Here is a 12,124-nt window from a genome sequence, read left to right as displayed (position 1 = left end):
CATGCGCCGGGTGCGCTGACCTTTTTTATATATTAATATAATATAATAATAAATTAATATTTGCACACAACCCAAATCCTACAACCTAAACTTTCCTAAAACCTAACACTATTCTTGCAAGAGCTGTTATTTCTTTCAGTAAATGTAAATCTAGTTTATTCCTCACAGTCTTTCTTTCCCCTTTTCTGCTACTTTAAAACAGAACGTGACTTGGATGTCAGCCTTATTTTTCTTCCTTTATGCTCTTCGGTTTGCTTGACGCAGCTCCAAGTGTTTTACGATCCAAGGTGGACAAATGTGCAAAAGAGCGATTACCTCACAAACACGGCACAAGACGTTACAAGCGTCCAAAACAAAAACGCTCATCTTGCGTCTTGGACCATCGTTCACAAACTGCATGCTGTTATACGCAGGAAATAACTGGAAAACTTTGAATTATTACATTATGTTTTAAACACACATATACACACACACAAAACTTTATAACAAGCTCTCTGGCAGGCTGTCAAGAATTGAGAAATGACACTCTGAGAGAAACAGCATCATTAGATGGAGGAGAGTGAGAGGAAAGCTTGTTCCTGCAAAAACACAACCAGGATTATTGTGGCGCATTGTGGATTTGAATGGTGAATGCGTTAGCACAGAGTCAAATAATCTCCTGACCGGAGCAAGATTAGGTTACAGCCTGTTTGTTAACAAGAGTTTTGCACGACTAGTTAGTTTTGTATAGTAAACAGCAACGGACACGAGCAGTAGTAGCCAAAAATGATGCCCGGCCTAGGAAAATTAACATATTCACCCTACAACCAACGTAATATTAATAACTGATTATGTTGTAGTCAATATATGCTTTTTCCTGTGAGCTTTTTGTTTTCTATGCATTTTTTTAAAATATTTTTTTACATAATAAAACCTCTAGCTGAAATGTATGAAAGCTTGTTTCCGCCACTGAATAATAAATAAATAATAATAATTGCGATTTTTATCTCACCATTATGACTTTCTGAATTTTCAGAATTGTGACTTTTTTTCTCAGAATTGCGAGATATGAAGTCAGAATTGTGAGAAATAAAGTCGCAATTGCGAGATATAAAGTCGCAATTCTGAGAAACAAAGTCGAAATTGCGAGATATAAAGTTACAATTCTGAGAAATAAAGTCGCAATTGGGAGATATAAAGTCAGAATTGCATGATATAAAGTCAGAATTGTGAGATATAATCTATTCTGAGGTAAAAAAAAAAAGTCAGTCTTTTTTTTCCTTAGAATTGGACTTTATAAATCACAATTGTGAGTTTATATCTCACAATTCTGAGAAAAGATGTCAGAATTGCGAGATATAAACTCGCAATTATGTGTTATAAAGTCAGAATTGCGTGATATAGTCACAATTGCGAAAAAAAAGTCTGACTTTATAAGACGCAATTGCGACTTTATTTCACGCAATTCTGACTTTATATCTCGCAATTCTGACTTTATAACACTCAATTGCGACTTTATTTCACGCAATTCTGACTTTATATATCAAATGTTTTATTTTGTGGCGGAAACAAGCTTCCATAGAAATGCCTCAACCATTTCAGTGTTGTTTTTTTTTTATCCCTCATATTACAAATATTTAAAAAAATATATAATTAAACATTTTTGCGGTTTATTCGAACTTGTAGGGTCAATAAAAACAAATATGCCCTCTGGACATAGAGTAACTTTTGGCCATTACTGTATATCTGAAAACATGGATGAAAATGGATATAAATCTGGATGACGAATGACGAGTCATTTACATCAATTAAACACTGACCTGCTGACTACTTTCCTGCATGACTAGTCGACTAGTAAAAATGTATAATCTTGTAAGCCCTAGAGAGAGAAAGAGAGTGATGTAAAGGCTTACGGGGGGTTGTCACATTTCCTCTGTCTGAAGCGCGCTCCTGTGCCACATGTTCGGCTGCACATGCTCCATGTGCTCCATGGACTCCAGTCTCCATCCACATGCTGCGGGATGGGTGTCTTACTGACACACTCACCGGCCCTGCACCACTGATACACACACACACACACACACACACACACACACACACGTTAATACAGCTAAATGAGAACATACCAGAGATTCATATTGTTTATAAAAAAATAATTACAAGCAGTGCTGTGTTGATGCTCCACAAACATTACATACAGTTTGTTCTAAACTTCTAACCTCATTAATGAACTAATGCAACGATTAATTTGACATGTTTTAAGAAATACAAGATGAAAATCTCCCTTTGATTACACTACTGTTCAAAAGGTTGGGATCGTTTTGTTTTTGGAAGTCTCTTGTGCTCACCAAGGTTTCATTTGTTTGATTAAAAATACAGTAAAACAGTAATATTGTGAAATATTATTACAGTTTAAAATAACTCTAAATAATTTTAAAATGTAATTTATTCCTGTGATGCAAAGCTTCATTCCTGTGAATGTTCAGCATTTTTATTCCAGTCTTCAGTGTCACATGATTCTTCAGAAATCATTCTAATATGCTGATTTGATGCTGAAAAAAAAAATCTTATTATAATCAATGTTAAAGACTTCATATTTATTTGTGAAAGCATGATAACATTTTTTCCCGATTTTTTGATGAAATGAAAGTTCAAAAGAATTCGCATATTCAATTTTTTATAAATGTCTTTACTGTGACTTTTGATCAATTTAATGCATCCTTGCTGAATAAATGTATTAATAATATTTTTTATTTTATAATTATTATTATTATTTTTTTAAAATCTTATTGACCCTAAACTTTTGAATGGTAGTGTACATTGATAGATGGCTGTTCAAAATCAATGTCAGCATCAATGCTGTTTGCATACTGCAATACAAATCGTAATCTATCTTACATTTATTTGCTTTTTAACACCCTGTACATTTCTCTCATTATAATAAATTAAACGGTATATAGGTTTGTTTGTCGTACGTTTGTCTGACATTTCTGACCTGCTATATAGCTCCTTCAGCCACTCTATTCCCCATTTGTTAAAATGTTTTTACCCATAGAACTGACTGTTTTTCAGCTTAAAAGTAAATCAATAATGGCCATTTTAATAATATTAAAGATAAAAAGGTTACCTTGTCGGCTCCACATTCTGTGCCGTCCAGCGGTGGATCTAGTTTGGTCTTACATGACGTGTCTCCCTCCACCAAACACCAGAGACCCGCACACATCAAGTGCTGAAACAGACACAGTTTAGACTTGTATAGACAGCAGAAAAACCCCTTTAATTAATTGATGGTCTTTTGTTTAATTTTTTTTTTTTATAAAACTGTATCAAATGAAAACCAAATGAAATGCATCAAATGAAACAACATCATGTCACATGGAAATAATGGTTTCAGATGAAAAATTATAAATATTTTTTGGATATAAAAATGTCTTTGCTACACGCTCCACAATTAACTGAAACATTAATTTTAATAAAAAACATATACCCCACAGAAAATAGATATTTTTTAATTCATTCTCAATAGACATAATCCCCTCTCGCCTGACATAGTCAGAACAAAACATTAAAAAACTGATGCTGATGCTTAAATATTTGCTTTTTTCAAAAACATTTACATGTGTTACATAGGTTATTATGCCACAATAATTATAATTCCAGATAATATTAAATGTTGTTTAATATTGTGATCACATTACATAGACCAGATGGCTTTATTTACAATTTAATTTTGAATTAATATTTCAATAAAAATATACATTTATAAATGTTAATTTATTTTATAAATTAATTAATTAATGTGTTTTGATTTTCCGATTTTTACATTTTTATTTATTTTATAAATAAATGTATTTATTTCATGTTTTTTATGCAACGTGTAAATTAATGCCCGCACCATGTCCTTTACTAAAGCAAAGAGACTTTATTACCCAACAGCCCTTAAGATGGACAGTATTTTCTATGTGAGTCTGACAACTTCGTATTTTTACTTCAGCCAGGCATGGTCCTTTACCTCAAGCACTCAATCACATTTTCCAATCTCCCAGTGAGAAACATTTTTAAAGGTGGCAGGAAGGCCATTAAAGTACCTTATTTATACTTTTTTATACTGTTTGTCTAAAACCTTTTTGTTTTAGATGTCTCTTTTTGCCAACTGCTCTCTGCTTTTCACAGACGGACTATTCATTATCTTAATGCATGTTTTATGTGATTCCACACAGTTAGATATTTGCTGTAGAACTTCACAGATGGTATATGTGGCATATGGATGGTATACCGTCATGATGGACAGGCAGCAAGTGGAAATGTTTAAAGCAATGATTTGAACGGTTACAGCTGATGATTACATGCTCAGGAAAGCACGAACTGACTTTGAACGTATCAGATCAAGCCTGATATGCCAACACCTGCCATCCGCTCTGATATTTTCACTATGGCAATTTCTGAGCTGAAACTTCCAGCTGGAAAACTCCAGAGCTCTAGGAGGAGGCTTTGTGTGGATAAACATGATTTATGATTATGTACGGAAACCCTTTTAAGTTATCACCTGCTGCAAATGTAGCCTGGATAATTTTCTATTTCCACTAGCAACATATGGGAATGATCGCAGGGCCAAGCCAACAAAAAAAGTAACTGTAACGAGATCCTGTTACATACATTATTTGCCAAAAGAGAAGTCGGGCCTAGGAAAATTGACGTTTAAAAATTTGTTAAAGATTTTGTAAGCATATTGCATAGTTGCGCTCGGAGTCAATTGTTTCATTTGTGATAACTCAATGCCAAATTGAGTGGTCAGGCTGTTTTTGGTCAGGCTGTCATACAGAGAAATTATGAACACATGCAAAAACAAGAACCAATGAAATATTATTAACTGATTATGTTGTAGTCAATGTATGCTTTTTCCTGTGAGCTTTTTGTTTTTAAATGCATTTTTGCATAATAAAATAAAACCTTCAACTGTAGGTTTCCTTTTTTGACAAATAATTTTATCAGATAAATACCTTAACCAAGTTTAATGTTTTGTTCTTGCCTCATATTTGAAATATTTAAATATATATATATATATACACAATATTTTCCTCATATTTTGTTTAATCAAACTTGTAGGGGCATTAAAAACAAATAATGCCTCCAGACATCACTTTTGGTCACTACTGTATATCTGGAAGCTTATTTCCACAACAGAATAAAAGTTTACATCTCACAATTCAAAAGTCAGAATTATAAGATATAAACTTGCTATTGTATGAAAAAAAGTAACAAAAATGTGAGATAAAGTCACAATTACCTTTTCTGTTTTTGTTTTTAGTGTCAAAAATGGAAAAAAAGATGTAAACTTTCAGAATTGCAAGATGTAAACTCACAATTATGAGGAAAAAAGTTAGAATTGCGTGATGTAAACTCAATTATGAGTTTATAATGTGCAATTGCGAGATATAAACTCGCAGTTGTGAGTAAAAATTGTCAGAATTGTTAGATAAAAGTTGCTACTAACTTTTTAAATTATTTTCTGTGGTGGAAAAAAGCTTTCACACATACATGTATATGAGGTTGTTTAGGTCAAAAAGATTTGGTTGCTTACAATATCTACAATCTACTGAGATTTTTTTTCTACTGCTGATGTTAATTTGTGTGTATGTACATGCATTATGTCAGTTTACGGTACGGAAACCTGTAGTACATGAGTGAAGTATGATATGAAAGACACACCTCCATATCAGTGCAGAAAGTTGCATTCGTGCCGAATAAAATCTGGCACTGTTCATCAGCGCTGTAGTGCATCCCAGGAAGTTTGGCTGGCAGACGGATGAGGTAGCGGTTACGTGGGTCAGTATGCAGCAAACAGGCACTGGCCTTTGATCTGGAAGACAGTGCGTGTTAGAGAAAGTAACAGGATGTACAAAACATCTTCACACACAACTGGAAAAACTAAAGCTTTAATATAAAAGAAGTTAGGAATTGCTGTGCTTCTAATACTGGTTTTCCATTGCTAATTAATTTGCTCAAAGTAAAACCGTCCTTTCTCCAAGTCCAATCTCTTATCTTCCTATAACTGTAAAGTTAGAAAAACACAGACAGCTGTAACACGGCAGATGTCTGCAAAACCAAAAGCGGTTTCCAAACTCTTATTTAAAGAGGGCAAATGAGAAATATTTTGAAAGGGTTGACGTTGATGCCTTAAACCCTAATGAGCGCATACACTTCGGGATTTCCATGCACGTCTGCAATCTGTAAATATTTAATATTTTAGCTCATCCTAAAATAATCAGGAAGGCAAGGCCTGTTTGAGAGACCCGGAGTTAAAAACAATGTGCTATGATACTGTATGTTATGTGAAATATGTAAAATGTGAATAAATTGACTAAAATATTCAAAAGAAAATTGTCAATTTTGAATTTATGTGAATAAAATAAATAAAAATTGTGAATTTAAACGACAGAGCCTCCTCACTTAAGTCCCTTGATGTTCAATGTGACTCAGTGCAGAATGAAGAGCAGTAACGAACGCATCTTCTTTAGACCTATTTGCTGTGTAAGCGAACTGGAATGGATCAAAGGTAGGTTGAAGACTGGCTTTTATATGTTGTAAGACCAGCTTCTCAAAGGGCTGTTTCTATTTTTTCCCCTATTTCAATGTATTTTATTTGTATGTTCTTGTAAAGCGCTTTGAGATGCAACTTTTAACGGCGCTATATAAAATAAAGTTTATTATCCCTTGTGCATTGTTAGAATTTACATCCTTTCGTTATGTTTGTGGCTGAAAACAGCCACTACTTTAAACTGCTGTAAAAATGTATCAGATAAATATTTTTTTCAAATTTTTTTGCATTAATCTATTAATCAACCTCAGTCCTGCTCAAAAATATTAAATGTTTAAAAAAAATTCAGGATTTTAACTCTTTAATTGCCAAATTCGTAAATGATGTCACTGATTTGGGGGGAAAAAAAAACACAAAATTACTCATTTTCAATATAAAATGTGATTGTGGACTGGATTTTTTTTTTACCTTTTATCACAGTCTTGGACATGTCAAAGATTAGAAACAACATTGGTTTTGATGCATTGTTAGTTTTTGTGCAGCATCAGATTTTAACTTTTTCTCCCTCATTTACTGTTCGTGGCTGTTTTTGCCCCATTGACTTCCATTATAACCACATTTTTTGATTGCGAAGCCATGACACCATATAATCATGCATTTTTGATTGTTGGTGGTTTTCCCTGTTGGGAAGAGGTAAAATTTGTAATTTTTACTGTTGATAACCGGGTGGCACCATTAACCCTTTAGATAGGCCTGTGCCAAAAAAAGCTTAGTTTCTGGCTTTTACATGGAGTTATATGGAGTATAACAGCATAATAAAGTGTGTGTGTGTGTGTGTGTGTGTGTGTGTGTGTGTGTGTGTGTGTGTGTGTGTGTGTGTGTGTGTGTGTGTGTGTGTGTGTGAACTCACCTTGATGCGTCTGAGAAAATCAAAATATGCACCTCAGCTCTCAGAACTGCATGGAGTAAACAAAAACAAAGTAAGTGTATTTATGCACCTGCTGCCTTTTGATGGTGAGAAATGCAGACTAAACAAAAACAAAGCAAGTGGATTTAAACGCGTGCATGCAAGCCTGCTGGTCATTTGATGGTGAGAAGAGCAGCAAGCAACATGAGAAAGGGCTTGACTTGTAGTGAAGTTTTAGAGATGATTATGCAGCCTGACCCTTCCAGCGAGCTGCAGGATGTTTCGTCTTCTCCCTCTGACACCACAGACTCAGGAGAGTCAGATCCTGATTTGGATGTGGCACCCTCATCATCCACTCTAGCTTCCACTGAAGGCGAGGAGGATTCGGAGGATCCTGGATCTGGGTGGATTGGGAGAAACGGCGAAGTGTTGTTTTCCACTAACGCGGAGACAACTCTCTTTCTTCAGCCTGCCAGTGGCGTGACTCCAGGGCCGACGCGCTATGCCATCACAAGGCATAGTCATACATGTTTGTATGACTGTACAAACATGTATGTGTTGACGCAAGTCATGCTGACAATGAGGTCAATCATCTCCTCCGTAAAAAACAGATTGAACACGGAATCCATGTTCTGGACCCTTGCGAAGGCATAGCGCGTCGGCCCTGGAGTCACGCCTCTGGCAGGCTGAAGAAAGGGAGTTGTCTCCGCGTTGGTGGAAAACCACACTTCGCCGTTTCTCCCAATCCACCCAGATCCAGGATCCTCCGAATCCTCCTCGCCTTCAGTGGAAGCTAGAGAGGATGATGAGGGTGCCACATCCAAATCAGGATCTGACTCTCCTGAGTCTGTGGTGTCAGAGGGAGAAGACGATACACCCTGCAGCTCGCTGGAAGGGTCAGGCTGCATAATCATCTCTAAAACTTCACTACAAGTCAAGCCCTTTCTCATGTTGCTTGCTGCTCTTCTCACCATCAAATGACCAGCAGGCTTGCATGCACGCGTTTAAATCCACTTGCTTTGTTTTTGTTTAGTCTGCATTTCTCACCATCAAAAGGCAGCAGATGCATAAATACACTTACTTTGTTTTTGTTTACTCCATGCAGTTCTGAGAGCTGAGGTGCATATTTTGATTTTCTCAGACGCATCAAGGTGAGTTCACACACACACACACACACACACACACACACACACACACACACACACACACACACTTTATTATGCTGTTATACTCCATATAACTCCATGTAAAAGCCAGAAACTAAGCTTTTTTTGGCACAGGCCTATCTAAAGGGTTAATGGTGCCACCCGGTTATCAACAGTAAAAATTACAAATTTTACCTCTTCCCAACAGGGAAAACCACCAACAATCAAAAATGCATGATTATATGGTGTCATGGCTTTGCAATCAAAAAATGTGGTTATAATGGAAGTCAATGGGGCAAAAACAGCCACGAACAGTAAATGAGGGAGAAAAAGTTAAAATCTGATGCTGCACAAAAACTAACAATGCATCAAAACCAATGTTGTTTCTAATCTTTGACATGTCCAAGACTGTGATAAAAGGTAAAAAAAAATCCAGTCCACAATCACATTTTATATTGAAAATGAGTCATTTTGTGTGTGTTTTTTTCCCAAATCAGTGACATCATTTACAAATTTGGCAATTAAAGAGTTAAAATCCTGATTTTTTTTAAAACATTTAGTATTTTTGAGCAGGACTGAGGTTGATTAATAGATTTATGCAAAAAAATTTGAAAAAAATATTTATCTGATAAATTTTTACAGCAGTTTAAAGTAGTGGCTGTTTTCAGCCACAAACATAACGAAAGGGTAGTAAATTTGCCCACAGTGTACTGTTGAGTTTTTGAAAAATTTCAAAGCATTTTCCCAAAATATGTGTCAAAATAAGATTTGTCACCAAAAATCTGCTGAAACACAGAAAAAGTTATAGCCAAATTTAGACTCAAAAATACCCCATAGTGGATGAAAACATCCCCAACAGCACATAAGGGTTATTATAAAACATTTCATAATGACCAGTGCGACTGGGCGATTATTTTTTGAAGCTACTGATGACTGTCTTTTTTGGCAGTGTAATAATTGTGACAGAATTCAGGAAAGATGGAATAGTAGAAGTAAAGAGAGACGTAGTAGAAGTTGAAGATCCATATGAAAGCCATAGACAACTGGTCTACGCATGACTTCAACACCCTTCCTGTCACACCATCAGGGCCGGCCTCCTTCTTTGTGTCCACTGCCCAAAGCATGTGTCTCACATCATGCTACTGCACTGTGAGAGTGTGGCTGTTGGAGGCTGGTGGAGGTGCCCTGGTTGTTCCTACTGCTTTTGATTCATAACATGCAAAGAAACAATTAAGTTCCTCTGCCAGAGAGACGTCGTTGTCAGCAGTCTTTCGGTTGCTGGAATGCCGAATGCCTGGCCACACCTGCCGTGGGTCCTTGTTATTGAGTTGGTCATCAATCTTCCTCTTGTAGGCTATTTTTGCTTCCCTGGTGCCTCTCTTCAGGTTGGCTCTCTCAATGCTGTAACAGGCTCTATCGCCAGACCTGGAGATGATGTTACGAATACGATCCTTAAATGGATAGTTCACTAGAAAATGAAAATGACGTCAGTAATTACTCACCCTCATGTTGTTCCAAACCCACAAGACTTTCGTTCATCTTTGGAACACAAATTAAGATAACTGCCACTTTCAAGGCCCAGAAAGGTAGTAAAGACATTGTTGAAATAGTCCATGTGACTACAGTGGTTCAACCTTAATTTTATGAAGTGGCGAGAATACTTTTTGTGTGCAAACCAAAAAAAGACAAAAGATAACGACTTAATTCTTAATTTCTTCTCTTCCGTGTCAGTCTTAAAGGGTTGGAACAACATTCTGGAATTAAGAGTATAGGTGAGAATAGGTGATCTGATTGGCCTAATTGTGGTAACGGTGTTGACCTAACCCTGTTCTTGATGTTTGAATAAGCCTCGTCTAATATATTTGTCCCCCTTGTAGCATATCTAGTGTGATGTTCAAATTTCGGGAGAACAGCCTTTATGTCTGTTTGATTCAAATCACCAGTTATGATATGGGCTGCTTCAGGGTAGTTGCTTTAAGGCAGTGGTTCTCAATTCCAGTCCTCGTGACCCACTGCTCTGCACATTTTGTATGTCTCCCTTATTTAACACACCTGAACCAGATCATCAGCTCATTAGGAGAGACTCCATGAACTGAACTGAGTGTGTCAGATAAGAGAGACATACAAAATGTGCAGAGCAGTGGGTCACAAGGACTGGAATTGAGAACCACTGCTTTAAGGGTAGCTGCTGTAGCTTTAAGGGTAGCTGCAGGGTAGCTGCTTCAGGGTAGTTGTGAAATTATAGCACTGAGCAGGTAGACTAGAGCCATGCAAGAATTAGCATCTGATGGAATCTAAACAGCTGTAACTATAACAATGGTAAGTTCGCGTGGAAGATAGATCGGTCTGCATTTAACCAAATCTGGAGAACAATGTCTGCCTATAAATTTTGCATCAGTGCACCAGTTGTTAAGTATGTAAATGCATAATCCCCCCTCCCTTGCTCTCGAGTCTTCTGGGATATGTGGGTGAAGCCATGTCTCAGATAATATCAAAATGCAACAGTCCTTTATGAGTTTATTCACAGAGATTTGTAGTTTAAATTCGACCATTTTGATGTTGATAGATATGGCGTAAGTAAGAAAAATGCTGGGCAGCGGTGGTTGGTGCGGTTGTCTCCTTAGTCTCGCAAGTACGTCAGACCGCATCCGTGCTTTTGCTTCCTATGTTTCCTTCGTCTCCGATGCCTGCCAGAGCCGGCAACAATCCACAGAGAGCCTGATGTCGTGGCCATCTCCTCCGCTATATTATGTGAGTCTAATTCACTTGTTGTAGTCTGCTCCAATTGTAGTCAAAAGATCTTGACGGCTGTACGTAAGATTTTCACAGCTAAATGTGACACTAACAATCAAACATACAAACAAAAACACACATAAAGGGAAGTCGTGAAGCCGCTGTGTGCGTAGCTGTGGGCCTGGTCCGTGACACCCCTAATCTAAACTAAACTAAACTGAACAAAAAAAGTAAAGTTCAATTCAATTCACTTCACATTTAATTGTATAGTGCTTTTCACCATTTCAAAGCAGCTTTACAGTAAAATGCATGTGTCTACATTTCAATTAAGAGTGATCTGCGATCAGAAGTGACTGTGTCTAAGTTATGTATTTCAGAAATGTACATATAGAAATCACGCAGTTAGCTAACAATGAGCTCAGTGAAGTAATGAATACATGTTGTTAACAAATGATTAGGATATATAGAAAATTTAGCATTGGTGCATGTTGATAAAGTAAAACCATGGAAAATAATTTCCATGTGTGTAACATCATGCTACACACTAAAGCTGCTGTCATAAAGGGCATATGTACAGTATGTGTACAAACAAGAAGCAACATGCATGCGTGAGTTTGGAGAGCCTGACATGTTGTCATGTTATCGTAGCGAGGAGCTTTACTCTACAGGAAGAAACACTAATCTGGTTGATTGTCTCTGGCATTAAAATACTCTCAGAAGCTCAACAGCACAGTTTGGATAACGTTGGTATCTGCTTGGATACGGTGACACTTTGTAGTTTGAATTGAGGTCAGAAGTCCTCCGGGCACAGCAGACAGTGAA

General features: G+C 36.7%; 2 protein-coding genes across 2 annotated transcripts in view; one reads left to right on the top strand and one right to left on the bottom strand.

Annotated features, from left to right (window-relative positions):
• Window positions 1-12,124, top strand: part of LOC308687382 (uncharacterized protein) — a 439,906-nt gene that overhangs the window by 128,380 nt on the left and 299,402 nt on the right. The window lies entirely within an intron of this gene.
• adamts17 (ADAM metallopeptidase with thrombospondin type 1 motif, 17) overlaps window positions 1-12,124 on the bottom strand; it is a 163,754-nt gene that overhangs the window by 88,346 nt on the left and 63,284 nt on the right. The window contains exons 10-12 of the mRNA XM_081359916.1: window positions 5,689-5,839; window positions 3,107-3,208; window positions 1,893-2,038 (exon numbers count right to left, since the gene is read on the bottom strand). Coding sequence (XP_081216042.1) covers window positions 1,893-2,038; window positions 3,107-3,208; window positions 5,689-5,839 — 399 coding nt within the window. The remainder of the gene's footprint in view (window positions 1-1,892; window positions 2,039-3,106; window positions 3,209-5,688; window positions 5,840-12,124) is intronic.

This window comes from Scardinius erythrophthalmus, assembly GCF_964197995.2.
Source record: "Scardinius erythrophthalmus genome assembly, chromosome: 2".
NCBI lineage: Eukaryota > Metazoa > Chordata > Actinopteri > Cypriniformes > Leuciscidae > Scardinius > Scardinius erythrophthalmus.
This window is presented reverse-complemented; position numbering and strand designations above follow the sequence as displayed.